This window comes from Nannobrachium achirus, assembly GCF_963921795.1.
Source record: "Nannobrachium achirus genome assembly, chromosome: 11".
NCBI lineage: Eukaryota > Metazoa > Chordata > Actinopteri > Myctophiformes > Myctophidae > Nannobrachium > Nannobrachium achirus.
This window is the reverse complement of record NC_137820.1, coordinates 20,087,197-20,108,242: the sequence shown is the minus strand read 5'-3', so window position 1 is coordinate 20,108,242 and position 21,046 is coordinate 20,087,197. Positions and strand designations below refer to the sequence as shown.

The following is a 21,046-nucleotide window of genomic DNA, read 5'->3' as shown; positions in this document are numbered from 1 at the left end:
TCCTGCATTATGTGCAAATTAGAAACAGGTGGTATACAGGGCCTTTGAGTGATTTGCAACTAGCACTTCCAAACTCCAATGCTCCATGCTGCTCAATGTTTTGCCACTCAGTCTAGATTAGGGGGCGGGTCCCAGTGGACGTGCATACCCTCTATATCGGGAATCGATAATCGAACCGGCGAAATCGGGAATCCAACCGGCGACGCCGACAGGCATTGATGTCGAAATGGCAATGCCTATATGGTATGCGCCTGGTCCACTAGGCCACCAGGCGCCCCTATACGCACACTTTCAAATCAACGGCATACTTCCTAACCCTCTATCTGCTTGGTACCAGGACAGAGTGGTACAGGTATGAAGTGGAGAGTGGTGCAGGTGACATCATCTTGGAAAGCACCCAAACTTCAGTTGCTGTTCAGACTAACTATCATACAGTAATATACAGGTCATGTAAGGTGAGTTATAGAGCCAGGATACTATGCTGTGAACTAGTAGATCTGTCATTTTCCAACAGTTAAAGCACAAAGCAATGGTTAACATAATATTTCTATTGCCTAATAAAGCTAGCACCCTACGTTTCTGTTTCTTGCCCGCGTTCTTCTTTTCTCCTCTCTTTGCAACAGTAGGAGAGTTGAGGGCCTGCGGAGGAACAGGTGTTGGGGGCTGGTAGGTGATCGGAGTCGGTGTCCACTGATAACTTCCTCCTGGCATCTGTATGATGGAGGTTGGTGGCATAGGAGATGGCATCATAGGAGGTGGCATCAAGGTTGGGAGATGTCCGTCTCTCAGTACTCGCAGGGTGATGGCGGTCAGAGTAATGGCGGTCAGAGTGATTGCGGTCGTCACACGGTTTCTTCTTGTAATCCCTTCCACGATAGTAGGGCTCGGAAGAACGAGGGGTCACACTTTTAGGGTCACAGGAAAACCCTGGGCCCTTAACAGTACAAAATCAAGTTTTTGCAACAAACAGTGACATTGTTGCATTTCCCCCTTTGGCCGGGGGAGATATTAGGCTTTTTGGTCATCAGGCAGAGGGCTCTGAGCCACTACTGCCTGTTCATCACATGACTTCTGAGATAATGTGTACCAATTTGTGTGTATGTGTATTGAAATGCAAAATGGCTAATAGAATTTTGTTGGCTTAATTGGGTGTAGCCTATCGGGGTATTCAACTAGATTAGGCAGGGGGCCACAACTGTAAATTGACTTGAAGTCAGGGGCCACAAGACTGTTACAACAAAAATGAACAAATGTTCACGGTTACTGACAGTTTGACCGTTTGTTGTGTGCTGTAGGTCTGATAGGACACAACAATGGACATGTTGTGTCCATTATATAACTTAGGACCTGATTTACTGTATACTGCATCCATGCATTTTGATGCACTTAGGATAATGTACAGTATGTGACAGTCCTTTATAGTGCACAGGCTTTGATTTTGATATTAATGGGTTTTTGTTCGTATGAATGAAAGGTTTTTGCATTTTGGTTATGTCTGAGGCCTGAGCACCCAGCTGATGAGAGCACAGGCTCTTATGATGTGTTTCATGAGCCATTAGTTGAGAGCTCTACAGGTTACATCATTTTGAAAGTACTGAGATGTACAGAAGTAGTAAAAGTAGACGTCATTTCTGGCTGTTTTGTTTCTTTGTACAATGAAAAAGGTCTTTATTAACATCAGATACCTTTCTACATGTGAACTGCAACACTTTGACCCAAGTTATTTTCTTATGGAAGATTTTAACTTTTACAATAGTGAAATATCTGTAAGATATCTGTACTTTTAAGTATGTGTGCCACAGTTTTTTTTCTTGCCATGTTTAACGTGTAAGACACCATGAAGCAGTTGCACCTTTGTTGTATGGCGGTTGGACAGCTACCTTTGCACCATCAAATTAATAAAATAATAAATATTTGGAATCTGGAATGGGGCCACAAGAAAGCTGCCATGGGGCCGGATTCGGCTCACAGGCCGCCAGTTGAATAGAGAGTGAGTTGTGCTGTGATCCAAGGAATCTAGAGGAGAAAATTGTTGTAAGACCTATGGTTCAAAATGTAAAGCAGTGTGGTATAGCGCCACCATGAGGCTGATTTGCCTTACTGGGAGTGAGCATGGAAAGTTTCATACCGATTGGTAAGGACACACACAAGGATAGATAGATAGATACCTTTATTATCCCAAGGACATGGACAGGGGAGAAAACATAGCCAGTGTTGGCCATGGTAAAGACAGTGATAACTACTTCACTCACCAACAGCTTTGTACATTTTTGACCATAGGAAATAGGCACCTATTGTCCTATAATATGGCTATAAACTGAATTATACAGATGCAAATTCAAGATGAAGGTAAAATAAATATTGCTATTACATATGGTATATAAATAATATCTATTTGCATAATTTGTTTTTAGTTCAACCATTTGATGGAGTGTATAAAATGCATGACTGATAGCCTTAATAATTAAAGGTATAATAGAAGACACTGTAAACATGTTTTTACAATAGCCATGAATGATTATGAGCCTCAGGTGAAGTGTCTATGCTCTGTATAGCTGCAGTTGTATTTCTTCTACACTGATGGCTTTTTAACCATATACAGTAGTTCTTGAAAATGTGTGAAATGGATTGTAATGCAAAGAGACCCAGAAGGAGCATTTTCGGCAGCGGCCAGTGTAGTATATAGAGTGTAGTTCCTAGTAAGTTGCAGGAATCACAATAAAGAGTTGACAAGTCAATGCACTGGACACTCTCTTGTGTCTTGTGTGTGATATAGGCCTACTGTACATTTATTGTAGAACAATTATGGTGATCTCTAATTGTTGTACAGTTTATTGGAATTAAATATGGGTGTACCGTACACCCAGTGTACGTTACACCCTTACTTCAGTGCCTGTTACTGTACACTGTACAGTAAGTAGTACAGACACTGAAGTAAAGAATACTGATCTGTATAATCAAACTCAACGGTAATGGCAAAATATGGACCAAAAGTTTCAATATATTGCATACTGTAAACACAGTGAATATGCCACTGTAATAGTTTCTTACCTGGAGGTGGTTTCATCAGCCTATTTTCCACATCATACTGTCACTTTGGCAGTTTTCCCATGTGACACGTTAGCAATTAGCTTTCCTCTATTCATATGAATGGGTTCCTCAGGCTACATTCATGAAACATTACTCACTAACAACTCTACGAACTAAATTTTCAGTTCAATTACAAGGTTGGTTGGTCCTACAAAGTCATATAATGGAATTTGGAATTGTCTATAAAAAACAGAAAGGTGTTTCAAAACTTGGCTAGTGGCAAAACTACTGCTGTCTCCCCTGAGTTCCCTAGAGAGCAGTAGAAGTGTGTGTGTGTGTGTGTGTGTGTGTGTGTGTGTGTGTGTGTGTGTGTGTGTGTGTGTGTGTGTGTGTGTGTGTGTGTGTGTGTGTGTGTGTGTGTGTGTGTGTGTGTGTGTGTGTGCGTGCCTGCGTGTGCGCGCGCGCTGTGTGGCGAGTGTGGGCGGAATCCTCAGACAGTGTTAGTCTGGTAGGTCGGTGCGAGTTGTTAATCATACTTTAATTGGTCTTCTGAGCTCCCGAACCAGACAGACAAACTCAAAACCAAAACCACAAAAGAGACGTTCCTTGTTACATCCATATACTGTAAGTATTCTGCTTTGAGAGTATTTCAATGTTTATTTCTCCTCTCTGTCATCTAAAATTCTGAGATAGTCAGTTCCATTGATGCATGCATGGGCACACAACATTTTGGCTTTGTAGATTTCACACTATAACATTATAGCCTAACTACCCATGCATGTTCATGTCTTACAGAATAGGCATATGTAGACACTATGTTCTATAACATTTACACTTGAGAAAAGCTTTCTCTATAAAATATCTAGAGGATCAGACCAGCTGACTCTGTATTCAATTGGTGCTAAAGCCGACACATAGTCAGCTGACTGAGTGTGTGCTGGCCAGGGCAGGCAATGAAGGCCATGTCTGCCGGTGCCCCTCAGTTTGGCCTTGTGTCACTCAAAGAAATGGCATGACCTTAGGCCACAGTGGCCTTAATGCACCAGCTGACTATACCACTTTCTCCTCTGTCTCTTTCTTGTCAATATGTAGACACTAGTAGACACAGCTGTCTTTCTTGTCATGTAGACACCAGTGTCTTTTGTTGAGATTCTGAAATCTTAACTCCCCGAGTCCCCATCTTTAAACCAATCCAGTGACTTTGATTGGTGCAGGGCTGAGCATGGATTAATCAGATTGTAAATACCATCATTTATCTATTTCATTGCAGATTAGGTCATTCCTAATCATTCAACAGATTCTTTCAATGGACTAAAATCTTGTTTTATTTTATGGCCTTCCTGCCCTGGCATTTGGCCTTTGTGCCCTCAAAAAAAGGACAACACCAAAGGCCAAGTGGCCTTGCCCCTAAAATGACAAAATTCCAGGCCTGGAGCTTGTAATTGGGTGCCTGAGCCCGCGGGCACCCAAAGTATCCCCGCCTATGGATCAGACCTTTCTTCACCATGGAATCACCCTGTTCCTTATCTAAGCTTTAGTCATTTAATGCTTGACTTCTGCAATTTTCCCCATGCTGGGCTGCCTGCATGCTCTCTCAAAACTCATCCAAAGTGCTGCAGTCCCCATAATGTCCTTGCATTTCTCCACTTCTGGTGCTCTCTGAATTGGATACTGCTTGCATCCATTCCAAAACACTGGTGATGACCTACAAAGCAGCACAAGGGTATGGCACCCCCCTACCTGAGGGCTATGATCCAACCTTATACACCCCATCCTGTGATCAGTGACTGCAGGCTGCCTTTCTCTCTCTTCCCTGCGACAACCTTGCCTCCACATCAAACTCCTCTCCCCACCTGCATGGCTACCAAGCTGTGGAATGACCTCCCTCTTTTGGTCAGTACTGCAGAGTTAATTCCCATCTTCCTCCCTACAGCTTCAGACTCTGTCTCCATTTCCACCCTCAACAACACAGTCCTCACAGACCGTGTACCCTTTCAAGTCTGGATAAAAGTGTCTGCTAAATGTTAATCAGAGGCATGCTTGACTGTATAGGTCAGAGAGCCTTGCTGGTTTGTAAACACTCCTCCATCCTCTAACCTCAAGTTAAGGATTGGGTCAAGGTTTGCATGCAATTTGTTTAGTAACCACTTTGTGTAATGTCATGTTTTATTTGGTCATTGCTCATTCAATTTGAAAATAATTTTAGGCCATTCAGGAAAAAAAGAGCAAATTATAATGTCCACTTTAATAAGTTCACGATATTTCATTGATTTTACTACAGCACCGCTGTAGGGTGAAACTGGAAAGATGCAATTCTGGGAAATTGCAAGTGTGGTTGCCATGATGCGAGTCACACTTGAATTCTGTCTTACCATTTTAATTTTACTATGGGGGACAATTAATTCACTAATACATTAATGGCCATATAGAAATCTCTGTGTCAGTCCTTGTCCCTTTTATGCCCATATATGGAGATCCCTGATGTCATCGTCAAAATAAGCCCATATCTTGGAATGCCCATATATGGACATAGCCTACTGGGTCAGTCTCATGTGGTCTATTACGTCAGACATCTATGATGTCAGTCATTTCCATATTTGGGAAAAGTAAAAATTTTGCATTTTCCCATTCAAGTCAACTAAACGTAGCCTATCTCTAATTAGCAAAATGCAAGCACACGATTCCTGATGAAGCCGGTCGATTTGACAATGAAACATGGCCCAAGTGCGTGCCACCAAAATGGGAGGAGTAGCGCGGCAAAATAAAGTTTATCTGGATGGAAAAATTGAAGATGGAATCATTAAAGTAGGACAAGTAGCCTACAATAGACTGGTTCAACCAGACCAATAATGAGTCTATTCATTTTATTAAAGCACAGGTGTAATGATCTCAATCGTAAAAACGGTTCAATTTCGCTCTTTTCCAAGATAACCCATAGCTCGCCAGAAAGAATCATTTTCCCAGACACACCGACAGTACGTCCGACAGCCTTCAGAACAGAAGGCATTATTTAATTGAATTCAAGGCTTTGTTTGATAGCGAGGAGGGCTATTGGCCAAGAAGAAGACTATGGGACATGGAACAACGGACAACGAGGTCGACACGGAGATAGCGGCTTGTGCCTTTAAGACCGTGCTCCTCATTTCGCTCCCATGGCAATCTCCAGGCACACGCTTTGAAAGTTTGACTGGGGAATAGACAGAGGTAATCCTGAACCAGCGGCGGCGGTTCCACGCGTTAGAAATAGGAACAGGGCGATCTTTCGAACGGGACCTCCAGTCCGCATGCTGTGAGCGACACACTTCGTGCCATCATAAGAACAATGGTGAACGCGGGGCTGTATTTCAGAGCGACTTCTTATAGATGAAAAGCAGAGGGCCAATGTAACATTGCAAGGAGAGGGAGAGAGGGAGCCTGGCTGGCTGGCTGCAGTTAGCCAGCCACCGGCAGCCGTTTTGAGACCATGCCGATCGAATTTCGCACCTTGCTGTTCGGCGTAGTAACGCTGCTGGTTGTATTTCTCATCATCTCAGATATCACTGAAGTGGAAGAGGCTGCGTAAGTATCGTTACATCTATATACACTACTGTGTGTGTGTGTGTGTGTGTGTGTGTGTGTGTGTGTGTGTGTGTGTGTGTGTGTGTGTGTGTGTTGTGTAATAACATGATCCATGTCCATTTCAGTCAATTACATTTTCTTCGATGCTAACAAAACATCATAAATGTAAAATTGACCAAAAATGTAAAATAAAACCCCATGAAATGCATTGAAAGAATTTAGTTATTGATCAAAGTTTGGGTCTGAATCTATAGAACGCATGCAGCCTACTACAGTATCTAGTCTCCTCCCATCTTGACACTAGGGTCCAGCAGGAACAGCTGTTCTGTGGCCTGCCTGCCTGCCAGCCTGCATGGGTCTCTAAGGACTTTATAGTCTGCAGTGTAGCCTGCCCTGCATGCATGTGCTTCAGCTCAGAGTCAGACCAGACCCGTGCTTTTGTCTGTGTGCTTGCGCGCGCACACACACACACACACACACACACACACACACACACACACACACACACACACACACACACACACACACACACACACACACACACACACACACACACACTCACTGTGCGTGTGCGTGTGCGTGTGTGTGTGTGTGTGTGTGTGTGTGTGTGTGTGTGTGTGTGTGTGTGTGTGTGTGTTTTAAAGAGAGAGAAGGCAACAAAGACAACAAAAGGCTGTGAGTGAGACAATGGGAACACTTTGCTCCTGAAACCCTATTAATCCTATATGCTCTTAAAGATTCATTGTCCACTCCACAGTACACCCATGGAGTTTGCAATAATTCTCACTGCATGGTTTGGTAGAAGGGTGTTGTGTGGGTGACTTCAGTTGAAAACTATAGTTTAGATTTGTTTCTTTGGTTTAGAGTTTGAGGAACAAGACAGAGTCTTCTGCTTTTACAGACTTTAAAAGCGATAGAACAGTGGTTCTCAACCAGTGTTCTGGGGACCACCAGTGGTCCTTGAGGGGTTTCCAGCTGATAACCAAATGGACCCTTATAGATCTTTAACTCTTGATCGTGTAAAATGAAACCAAATGGACCCTAATTGATGGTTAAACATCTGCATTACTTAAATGATAAGAGGTCTATACAATCAGAGAATGTTATTTTGATCAACATGTGTTGAGATGTGTTCATTTCTATCCACAACAAAATGTTAGTGGGACATGTTCCACAAAACCAATACGGTGTAATTAAAACTTAGAATCAATATGCTCATAACACATGTAATGTGTTTATAACAGGGAAGGTACTGTACATGCTACACTTTGTTATGTTGATGTTAATCATGTTATTATTCTCACCCAATCTAGGTAAGCTGTTCACAAAGCAGATTTATCTTTCATTTGAATGTTTGATAGCAATACACTAGTCCCCTTGTTATTTAGGTGTAGGTTGTCTGGCTTGTACAGGTCTCCTCTGGTCCAGAAGGACTCAAAGTTGCTTATGAAGCCATGACCCTTTGCTGCACAGAAACCAACAAGCCAGCAATGCAGAGCATAGATAATCGGCTCAAATGCTGATAAAAAAAATGGGCCATGATATGAAAAGGTTTGAAAACCACAGTGATAGAGGAAATGCAGCATAAACCTATTTCTGCAAATGTCATACTTTAAGGAAATGCATTCAATTAATTTAGCATCCATGATCCGGCTGATAAGTCACTGACAATACACAGTCGGTCCTTTTACAATATAATATTGACAAACAAGATTTATTTTTCCTACAAAGTGCACCATGTACTCTTAATATAATTACCATGACCATCCAAATCCGTTTTGATTGACAAATAGCTTATTACTAATTAATAATGCATCCACAGAATAACTTTGGTTCTGGTGAAATCAAATCCTCTTTACAGCACACATTGTGGGGTAACTTTGGTTTGGTACTTATTAGAGTGACGTTTATGCATGCAAAGCTCTGCTCAAAGCTCTGCTCACCTGGCATGAGATAAGAGGGGGTTGCATTTCCCGGCAGGTAGAACAGCAGGCTGGTGAGGAATGCATCCACCATATCATCCGCCCAGCGGCGTCGCACCAAATTCTGGGCCCTGGGTACAAGGAATGTTCTTCATAGGGGGAGGGGGTTTAACTATTGAAAATAGCAGATTTACAAGCTCACAGCTTGTAGATCTGCTATTTTGTGAAAAATCTTGAAAATGTGTGCAAGTCTTTGAATATAAATATCTTCTATATCTATAAATGTCTTCTAAATTCTTCTAAAGTTTTTGGAAAAACCTATGTTTCTATGTCATGGACCCCCATCTCAAAATATTTAGTTCCAGAGTTCCATTTAAAAAACAGCTTACCCAGTGTTGCTGGGGTTATCGTGCTGATGGTGTCGCAAAGCATGTTCATTGTAGGCTCTCTCTCCTGTAAAATCTCTCACTCAGCTTGTTGAGATTTGGTACCCAGCATTGCCCGGGTTATCGCATGGGTGAAATAGGCTTTCTCTCCCAGTAGCAGATTTTTATTGATGTCAGGTATTTCCATATGTGGGCATAATCTGCCTGCTGCAGGCAGATAGACAACTTGAACTTTATCTAGAAGATGTGTGCCTAAGATGGATTTTCTTTCTGTCATAGCTGATGAAAAATGACGCTCAAAATACAAACAGTACTTGGTGTCCCAGTTTTGCTGTGGGGTGACAGACATAATCAACACGATGGTGAAAAGAATAGCCACGTCCTGTGGAGAAATGCTCCAGAGTACATACTAACCCTGTTTTGAATAATACTGCTTGCCTAAAGATTCACTTTATAACCTTACGTTCCAAAATGGTCCCAGTATGTATAGCTAACCGTAAAAATGCATGCTTTTCTTCGCCAGGTCATCCTGAATAAACAGGTCATGAACACAACATACCATTGATATACATTGCTGCCTGAGTTGTATCCTATCACCTTGATGTCCTTCATAAGGCTGAGAACTTGTGTCAAGTGATTTTTGATGGAAGCTATAATTATACTAATAATAATAATTTGTCTAGGAATCTGGGAGATTCAAGAAAAATGGCCTTGCACAGACTCATCCCTAAGCCCAACAGGTATGACACTCTTTTATTTTGACATCTTTTTAGGTCCTTTTTAAATTGTCCTGATAACATTCATGAACATGTGGCCAATACTCTCCCACCCCAAGAGACAGAAGGTGCCATATAGGAATACATGCGTTTCCTTAAAGCACTGAAAAGCATTCTAGTTTTGAAATTAATAATTGATTACAAACTTATTTTGCTCTATTTTGGAACAACCGTGTTCAATGTGGTTTAACTTGTAATGTAAATTAATGAACATTAATTAAGTACTTGCTCACCAACGGGGAGACAGAGGTTTCAGTCCTCTGTGTGCTCCAACGAACACGGGTGAAACCGGCAGTGAATTATGGTTGCTGCACTAGAGACTCCTACTGGTTGGTCGCCTGTTGGATGCCTGTTCAGCAGAGAGCAGAATGCTTGGAGCACTCCCAGTGGAACTCCTCAGTGTTTTAAGAAGCGAGCAGGGGCGTCAATTGGGTATGGCAGGGGTATGCAGCTGCCATACCCTGGGTCCAGGGGGGAAAATAAAAGTTACTTTTAAATATAAATCCATGAATGTCTCTTTGTCTATCTGTTCTAGTTATTATGTTATTAAATTACAGTAAAATAACTACAAATGCAAAATTTAACTAAATGGTCACTTTAACAAGGTATTTTAATTATATTCTCCCCATCTTGACAAAATTGTATATACCCAGGTTCTGCAGGTCAGCTGCACAGGTGCAATTCATTATTGTTAATTGTGGCACGTTTACTAACATGCCAAGTTTAGCTGCACTTGAACAACCGTTCCAGGCTGCCATATCGAGCCCAAGAAGCCATAGAAACGTGGGGGGGAAAAAAGAATGTACTTTTTAAAATAAATGGATCATGCCTGTTGCTAAGGTATGGCGCGCATGCAAGACACCAGTCATGTTGCCTTAGCTTTTTCTGAACTGACGCCACTGGAAGCGAGTGTTATCGGAGAAAGCATGTCGTTTTCTATGTGTACATGATGTGTGTCTACCTAGCTGTAGGTTAGCTCTTCAATGTTCAAGGGGAATTGGCAGATTGGCTAAATTGGTAACAAAACGTGAAAAACAGCATTATGTGCTAACTCCTTGAATCTCAAGGTACTGTTATTTCTCATTAGGTATGCTGCAGCAAAGGCGGATCCCACACCGTTGTCAAGACAGAGACAAAATAAATTCCACAATCCTTCATCAATCTTGAATAATACTGCCAACGTGTCGTCAAATACCTGGGCCTTCAACAAGACACTCTCTAAGCTCATTAGGTATAATCACAATACCTCAGCATCTATCTCATTGTGAATTCACACACAACACTGAATGGGTCCTTTCATGTTCTGTTGATTTATTTTATTTTCCCCTTACGCAGGAAGAACATTCTAAGATTCCTCGATCCAGAGAGGGACATTTCTATTCTGAAAGGTGCTTTGAAACCAGGAGATGTGATCCATTATGTGTTTGACCGCCAAAGCACCACTAACATTTCAGAAAACCTCTACCGTCTTCTACCGTCTGTATCACCCATGAAAAACCAGCATCACAGACGCTGTGCCATTGTCGGCAACTCTGGGATTCTGCTGAACAGCAGTTGTGGACGAGAGATTGACTCCCATGACTTTGTCATCAGGTTAGCCTTCCACAGCAGTTGTCAGAGGCGTTTGATGTTTCACGGCTTCCACTGAAGTAAAAGTATGAAAGATTTCAAAGTGGATCATTGCTGGAAGACATGATCTAATATGTTTTCATTTCACTGAAGACGGTTTTGTCACAAGTTTAATCAGGGCACGCTTCAAACCCCTTTTTAATTTCCCCTTATGAGTCAATGCTCATACTGGAGAATATTTATTAGAAAACAGCTGTCAGAGCTGTTTGCCATCTTGGAGATTTTGTGTTCTAATGATTTAAAGTTAGAAATGAGCAGACATGCTGGGAGCATATGTGCTGCTGACTACACTTGACATTTTGAAAAGTTACTGCTATCCTCCGGAAATATAATGAGCTGCTTGGAGTGGTGCTGCCTATCTAAGGACGAATACTCTCATTTACTGGGAATTCTTTCTGAAATATCAGTCAGTTTTTCTTTGTGCCCAACTGGCAGCATCAGGGTTTCTGAGTTGGGCTTGCATCGCACATAACGATTGCAATAATCAACGACAGAAAAGTAAAGCCTTGCGTACAACACTTTAGGGCGTGTTTATGTGTGTGAGCTATTGTTTTCTGATAAAACTTAACTAAATCTAAGAATTTAAAATCAAAACAATAAAAATGGAGTACTCATCTAATTGATATGTCTGCTTCTGCTGCAGTGGGTCTGAAATCCTAGTGTGTCCCAACTCCCAATTAGTCTGACAGCTTTAGTTTTTTATTGATTTTCTTCCTTGGATGAATCTCCTTTCATTCAGCTGCAGTCAAAATCCACATCATCCATGGCCAGGGAAGATCTACAGTACATTACTTTACTTTATTTATTTGATAAGGACAGCATATTAATGAACATCTATATAAAACAAAGCTACTGTAAGTGTGTGCATATCAGGTTAAAAGGCAAGGCATTACCTTATTGGAAGTAGTAGGCCATTCCAGAATTTACTTCCCTTTTACTGACAGCTTATTATGTCCAATGATTGAGAACAAAGAGGCCGCACAGCTCTTCAGCCACGATGCAAATAATTTATTTAACCAACGTTTCGACTGTTGCCAGTCTTCATCAGGGTTTAGCTTATTTTGTCCAAACATGGTGCATCATGGCACCTCTGTCCCTTTTACTGATGACCTTAGTGCCAATGCCACTGTCATACCTCCTTTTGATAAACCCATCCAAGGGGGTGGGGCATGCCCATCCAGGGAAAACCTTGAATTGAATTAAAGGGGAAGACCACCCATTTTCAATATTGAACTATGTCATTAATATAACTTAGAGGAGTTGTGTGGAAATAGAAAAAAAGTTCCCCCCCTTCTGTGTTGCCTAGGACTGGAAGATTGATTTTGGGGTTTGTATTGTAAAGTACAACGGTGTGATGTCATCAAGTTGTACTTTACAATACAAACCAGAAAAATCAATCTTCCAGTTCTAGGCAACACAGAAGGGGGGGAACCTTTTTTCTATTTCCACACAACTCCTCTAAGGTATAACCATTTAGGCCTAACCTATAGAATAGGGCTAAATCAGAAATGAGCCTACAAAACAAATATGTTGCTACATACTGTACATGTACTGTAAGCCCCTCCCAAACAGCAAAATGTGTTCCCGGCCTGAATGGGTTAATGACATAGTTCAATATTGAAAATGGGTGGTCTTCCCCTTTACACAATAATACAATAATGAAAATTAGTTGCTTTTTTTAAAACAAATGCTTTTGGAGCCTTCTTGGAGAGTAATTCAATAATGGCATACAGCAAACCGCAGGTAGTGTGGCATTTAAGGAGCTTAGGAATGTTTGCTGGCCTTTGGACTTCTCATGGGAATATAATATTTCAGCTAACATTTGTTCCCATACCATGGCCTTACATTCCTTTCCAAGCCATTTGAGTTGTTCAGCTTTTACTTCATCCCGCATAGTTTCATCATTTTAGAGGGTATTTTGGTTTAGTACCCTAACATATTGGATCTTTTAAAATATTTGTCATGCTTTCAGTTCTCATACAACCCATGTGCATACTATGTTTGGTATGGATACATGTATATTGGCTAGGTACAGTATGTGGAAGTTGTGTTCATGTGCTCTGCGAAGTGCAGTGGGTGTTTTTTGTGCCAGGTCAGAAGTAGGGCTGTCACGATTATGACATTTTACATGACGATTATTTGTCACTCAAATAATTGCGATTAACGATTTAATTGTGTTTGTGTTGTTGACAATTACATTTCTGTTTGGCTTTTAGGCTTTTAAGTTGCACATGGTAGATATGACACATAAAATATACAAAGAAATTACTGACATAATGTATTTGACAACTTTATACTTAAAAAAGAACATTGATAGTGAAAATAGTCGATCTACAAGCTCACAATGCGAAGCGTTGTGCGCTTGTAGATCTGCTATTTCCACAATTTTTTTCTCTTTTTTAAATATATGAAATTTTTTCAACGTGGAAACAATTATGACGATTATGAAAACAATCGCGATTATTTGAAAAAAAATCACGATTAGACGATTATGTAATAATTGTGACAGCCCTAGTCAGAAGGCTAACTGTACATTGTATATGTAAACCCATTTGAACTTAGCTCCACAGGGAATAAGGAACAATGTGGATATACAAAAGTACTGGATGAAATGAGAACTGAGTGACCTGTGGCTGCTTATCCTTAGGTGTAACCTGGCACCGGTGGAGGAATACTCTGGAGATGTGGGTCAGTGCACCAACCTGGTGACCATGAACCCCTCAGTGGTACAACGGGCATTCCAGGATCTGGCCACTGATGAGTGGAGAGAGCGCTTCCTGAGGCGGTTGCAGAGTCTCAGTGGGAGTGTGCTGTGGATTCCTGCCTTCATGGCAAAGGGAGGAGAGGAGCGTGTAGAGTGGGCCATTCGTCTTATTCTGCTGCACACGGTGAACGTACGCACTGCTTTTCCCTCACTGCGCCTTCTCCATGCTGTCAGAGGGTAAGATGCAGTTTATTCACACATTCTCATTGACACATGGGGCGGAGCAGGGAGGGCACATACAGTACAGCACCGTTTCCCAAACAGTGGGTAAGGACCCATTTGTGGGTCGCGGATAATAAAACAAATCTTGTTCAAATAAAAATAAATTATATTAAATACATTTTTTAATACATTTTAAAACAGACAAATAAACAAATCTAAGAAATTCCATAAATAAAAAAATATAATAATTAAGAATTAGTGAATAAATCCGTTCTACAAGCTCACAACGCGGCACGAAGTGTCCCGTTGTGAGCTTGTAGATCTGCTATTTTCACTAGTTTGGGTCCCGGGTAATCTTCTGATTTCTCTTTTGGGTCTCAAGCTAAAAGGTTTTTGGAACCACTGCAGTACAGTGCTCAAAATCACAGCACACCTAAGTGCAGTGTAATCTAGAGGTTGACGAATTCTAATCTAGTACTAGCACTGCTGGCTATTTTTAAACAGAGCGTTAAAGCTGATCACCACAGCCAGTCGGTGTAAGAATGCTCCGCTTGTCCTCCCAACTAGATCCATTCCCAAGTCTACTTACAATAAACCCCCCAGTTCCATTTTTCTGTGTCTTACATTATGGAAGGCTAGCTCAAGTATTCATGTCATTCAGTTTCAGTTACTCAAATGGGTAAGGCCTATAAGGCCTATAGGACCAGTTCATGTTTCAGGCATTGGTCCTGCAGTGGAGTAGCCCTACAGTAGTAACAGGACAGGCCTCTCCTTATCAGGTGCTTTATTGAACACAGTCGGTAAAGCAACACATTCTTTTGAACCTTGTTTTAAATTTACAATATACAGTATGGTATACAAATATTGTTCTAAGGACATTCTAAAGATATTCCAGCCACAGCCAATTTACTGAATATTGTACAGCCTAACAAGGTGTTGCAAAAGGGTAGCTCAATGGTCGTGTGATGTTATTTATTAGCTGCTAAATGCGGTATTTCTCAATAGAAAATACATTTATAAATAATAGCTTGCATGCAGGTGTCTATAACCTTGTTAAATTGTTGTCTGATAAATGCTCAACATGCCAAACTAATTATCTATGCTTAGAATTCTGCTCGGCTTGTCTGATGGCTGCCCTTTAAATATAATATACTTTTTGCCTCTGGGCATGACCTTACAGTTAACTGGTAAGGTCATACTGAATGGCCTGCCAGATTGCTTTCACTGGTAGCCTTAAGATTAGAGTTGTTGGGTAGTATCCAGATGGTCATGGGTATGCATCCATGGGAATGTGAGGTTGGGTGAAGTAATTTACTAAAGCTTTTCGCCTCCTTAATAATTACCACTGTAGTGCCCCAGGAAGAAACCTCAAACTGTAGTCTAGACTAGAGTGCAAGAATGTGTGACTGTTACTGATCAAGTTGCAGGTCTGAATGTGTAACTCTGCAAGAGTGGCATTGTGGACAAATAAGATATTTGCTTAACAAACATTCCCTGTGTAAATAAAAACGTAATAAAAGATCACTTTATTGAGCCTCCCTAAGCATACAGAGGGCTCGAAAGGCAATTCCAAGGAGCCAGAGACTGGGCTTTGTTTATTATGCAAGTAGTAAATCCTGACTTTTCAGGATTCTACTTCTGCTTAATGCACCCACTACCCCCTACTGACTTATTACCGCAGGGGTGAGGATATTGTCACGGTTTGAAGCTGATTGCTTTTGAATGGATCCTGGATCTTGGCCTCAGTGTGCTCTGCATGAGCAAACTGAAGACAACCTTGTGGCAACATGTGATAGGATATCAGAGCTTAGTATTTGGCCTGTATATTATGTCAAGAGATAATGTGTGAGAGTTAACAGTTGACGTATGAATTATTTCTTGTCATATCATTTGATTGTTAATGTTGTTTGTTTTTATTGTTGCTATTATGTAATCACTTCATCTTTTGTCAACAGGTATTGGTTGACCAACAATGTCCAGATCAAGCGTCCCACTACTGGACTGCTGATGTATACTATGGCCACACGCTTCTGTGAAGAGATCCACCTGTATGGCTTCTGGCCTTTCCCTCTTGATCCCCAGGGCAAACCAGTCAAGTACCACTATTATGATACTCTAACATATGAGTATACCTCTCATTCTAGCCCACACACCATGCCACTGGAGTTCAGGACCTTAAGCAGATTGCACAGACAGGGGGCACTCCGGCTCCACATTGGGTCTTGTGATGCAAAAAAGCCATCACCGACATAGCTACAAGGAATGTTTTCAGGGAAATGTCCCCCCATTTCGGGAAATACCTCTTGCTTGATTGAACACTCTTTTAGCAATTTGCAGAGGATTTGTGTGAACGAATGTTCTTGTACTATGTACTTTTATGAAACTTGTATCACTTTTAACGTATTATTAGGTCATGGTGATGAACTTTGGTTACATGGAGCTCTCTTTATTAGAAATATGCACTGACTTATTGTAATTTACCACCTTTTACATTTTTTGCAACTTTTCCAGTGGTTTGCTGGTCATTGATAGGACCAGGTTAATGATTGCTGCTGATATCCCTTCGACAAAGATTGTGATGAGTCTGTGAAATCACCATTTACTTTAATTTGGAGGGTAGAATGCGTTTACAAACTTTTATCAATGTATCAGTTATGGATATGATATGTATAAGAATAATGAAATTAACTAGGCAATGGCATTGACATTTTCTGATTGTATTTTTGAAAGATTGTTCAAATTACCCCATAGATTTAAATACCACTATATGGCACTAGCCACTGTTGAAAATGTTGCCAGACTAAGCAACAACATAATGTTTGATTTGCAGTATAGTTTCTTTTTTTGCAAGGCACTGGTTAGGCCACAAGATGGAGGCACTTAATTACAAGAGAAAACTGGTTTTGATTTATTTATTATTTTTTTGACAAATCTCTTGGAAAGTTAAATTGAGATTTAAACTTCAAATATGTTTATTTAAAGTTGCAATTCATAATCAATTTAGACCCTTCTTAGTCGGCCAGGAACCAGCATCACTACTTAGTGAACGATCAGCCTACATTATACCAAGCAACAAGGACTTTGAGGATGAAGCTCAAATAAAAATGCTGTAAACCAAATGGAAATTCTCTACCCCTAGAACATGGGCAGACATTTGATATTAAGCGTTTACCTAGAGAACAAAATGGTCATGGAACCGGCTTAAATTGTATTCCACCTCTAGAGAGATTAAGGGCAAGGAATGCACCAGCTGTTCACACAAGACGGTTTACACAGGCCCAGCCAACAGCAAACTCGCTTTGCAAATGTTTCTCCGGGAACATCAGGGCTATTTGTCTGCACTGGACTTGGTGATCTCAGATATGTTTGTAGTGCTACTCAACCAACGTTGGTGACCTTTTTAAATGAATGTACTGTTAACGCTATAATACGTGCCTCCCAGTGTCTTATAAAATGTACAGTTTGTTGCTGTTAACAATTGATTGCAGTAGAATACTAAGATTGTAAATACCCAGTTTTGTTTATCAAGGTATATGAATAGGTTTGTAGTTTGTATTGCAATTAGCTTGTTTCTACCTGAAACTCTGAACTGAGGTGCTTAGTTGGGAGTACGTTTGAGAATGTAGCCTTCAATAAATGTTTTATTCAATTGCAAAATGCCACTGTCTATAGAAGTTAGCAGAAACCTTTCAAGTGAATGTCGGTCAGACAAGGGGCCTCTCATGTGCTTTCAACCATGTGATTGCTCTATAAAAAGTGTTGTTTTGACAGGATGCTCCTGTTGACTAAAAGTTAAATGTTGGTCTTATTATGCTGCCAATTAAGTAGAGAATAGACATGAAAGTTGTACTACAGACGTCATCTGAAGTCATGAAAGGCACGGTTGTCCGTGTTTGGCAAAAATAGAAACGGCCTGTGACCAATACTACTAAGCTAATTAGCAGGGAATCTGCCATGGGGCCACAGTTTGGATTCTCCAGAAATGTACATTTCCTGCTGTGCAACTGTGTACATGTTTACAGTATTATCCCATTTTCTTCTTAATGTCATGTACAGTGACTAGGATTCCTCGATGCTAACAACTTGTATGTGAATATTTGTCAAATACTCAATACTTGGATAAAGTGACATTGTGGTACTATAACAGAATTGGTGTGTTCTTTTTAAATGTAGATACAGCAGATTAGACATGACTGAGTCAGAATATAAACATACAAAAATAGATCACATCAAATTATTCAGTTGCTATGAGACACACACACACACACACACACACACACACACACACACAATGAAGAGGGTTTATTTCAGTTTTCTTAAAGAAAATGCAAACTGCAGAACCAGCCATGGGTTGATTAAGTATGTCTACATTAACAATTGCACTCCTTCAGAAAACACAAATAGTCTCCAATATACTTCAAAAACGGTTGGAACATTGAAGTTAAGTTTGGCTTAAATGTTCAAATAAGTACAGTCTACAAATAGCTACCACAATGACTTTGATTCATTTTATGAGAGGAAAACATTTGGCGCAATTCAAATAAAGGTTCCTAAGAGGGCTATAAATGATTTACATTCGAACACAAAAGGTGGGATAAGACATAACCTTCATCTCCAGATGACATTGAAAACAAATGGCAGAAAAGAAAATATAAGTTTCCAGAATCTACTGTCATTACAAAAGAACTCGGATGCATAATGAAGCTGCAGTGTAAGACACAGTTAAAATCGGACTTTAAACACAACAGCCTTCTGCACAATATGCTGAAACCTTGGGCTATTTCAAACCCCATTTTAAAGGCAAATTTAGTGATATAAATGTTTACAGTTATCAAATGTAGTGTAGCAGTTGTTTTCAAAGTGGGGTTTGGGGACCCACAGGGTCCTTGGGCGGGTTCCAGGGGGTCCCCAGCAAAATGTGTTAATTCAGCGTCACAATAATTTTAACCACTTTATCCATTTATACTTTGGCTACCCAAAAATAGCAGATATACCTTTACACACAGTCATGTACGTACATTTACATTTATATTCTTGAACTTGAAATAATGAACAAGCAAAATATTACAACCTAAACATTGTCATTAAAATTGTCCAACACAATATATTACTATCAGGCATACAGTAGATGGTACATTACATGTTTTCACGTGTCCACAGTATATTCCGGAGTGTTAATTCACTCTGAACTTCACTGTGTAGTGAAGGTGCCCTTCTGCCCTATCAAATAAGTCTTGATTAAACCACAAGGTCACCCACACAACACAAAGTATGCTTGTTTTACAATGCACAATTTAAGCAATGAATGTTAGCCTGCAGCAGTCATCCAACTCAAGGAAGAGTGACATGGGGAAAATTGAACTCATTTCCTTTTACGAATCAAAAGTTTTTAAATCATGATAATACCTTCTTTTTACAAGTATATTTTCAGCATCAACACAATATAAAATGTACATGACTTTGATGGAAATGACCAAGTGATATGATATAGCCTATAAGATGGAGGTGAAATCTTTGTTCAGAATGAGACAAATTTCACAAATGCTCCAGCAAATACAATTCCTTTTGAAAACACCTGCACAGTAAAATCTGGGGTGTTATGTTAAATTAAATCTCAAAGTTAAATGGTCACTTTTGCTGTGTGCTTTTGACAGATGGATCGATGTAGGATTCAACAGGATTAAAGATTATCACTTAGTTTGATGGTGCCTTCATTTAGCCTTAACCACTTAAGCCTTATTTTATACTATGTCATACAACTCTGTTGCACAAAAACACTGTAGTAAATCTAAACGCCAGTCCAGCATGCAACTCCTTGCAATGATTATCCCCAATGGCAGTTGCAAGGAGTTGGTCGCAACTCCTTGCAAAACAGTTTTAAGGCCATGTCACACTTATGCAACTCCCAAGTGCCATTGTGGATAATGGTTGAGATTGAGAGTAGTTGCATGTTGCAAGTTGCATGTTGCAAGGAGTTGCTTTGGTGAGGACTGGCCTTTAACGATCACAATGTTATGTTATGTGCACTTGTAGATTTACTTTTTGCCTATAATGATATGCCCAAAATATATGGCAGGATTAAAGTGGTTAACAGAAAAAAAAAAAAAAAAAAAAAAAACGGCATGACATTAAGAAGAAAAAGTGATCGAGATTCACCTTTAATGAGGATACTTCACCAAGTTTTTCCACAACATTTTGTTTTTAGTTTTTTATCTGAAATAAGTTTTGTTTTTACAGATGTTACTTCAGTCAGTGCGACAAGAATACACCCGATCAAATTCTCTGACATTTGATAGCAAACGACTGACTTCCAAAATTCAGTAGAAAGCATATGGGATTATGTCTTGTATAAACTTAGAAACCGGTTAGAGGAGTCTAGTTAGAGATACTTGCTTACTTCCTCATTCTAAACAGCTTTGGATGAACTTCAGCCAAACATCTTAGGAAAGAAAAAAAGACTGAGCCAACTTTTATCATATGCATATGGAGCCAATAGATAAAAGATAAGTTCCACATTGCATTAACTAACAAGTACAATGATTGCCTGAATTGTTTGGCATACCAACATGCTCCAGCAAGGACTGATTCCAGACATTCTATATACTTCAAATCAAATATGTACAGTTAACAAACCCCAGCTGAGCTAGCAGCACAATAGAAATCTCTCATAGAACTAACAGTAAAAAAATATACACATACTTCAATCAGGAGGACATAAAGCCTCATACAGTATATATGCACAATAAAGTGGTTAGTAGATGGTTGATTTTGGTTTACAGAAAGGTAACAATGAAAAAATATTTATATTGTGCAAATTAT

At 40.1% G+C, this 21,046-nt stretch overlaps 1 protein-coding gene across 1 annotated transcript; it reads left to right on the top strand.

The window, feature by feature from the left end:
- Positions 1-6,493: 6,493 nt before the first annotated feature.
- On the top strand, positions 6,494-16,480 carry st8sia2 (ST8 alpha-N-acetyl-neuraminide alpha-2,8-sialyltransferase 2; the record flags this gene model as incomplete). Its single annotated transcript, XM_080736930.1, has 6 exons — positions 6,494-6,588; positions 9,580-9,636; positions 10,760-10,903; positions 11,008-11,265; positions 13,949-14,242; positions 16,183-16,480. 6 exons carry the CDS (start codon positions 6,494-6,496, stop codon positions 16,478-16,480), a joined length of 1,146 nt encoding a protein of 381 aa, XP_080593056.1.
- Positions 16,481-21,046: the final 4,566 nt, after the last annotated feature.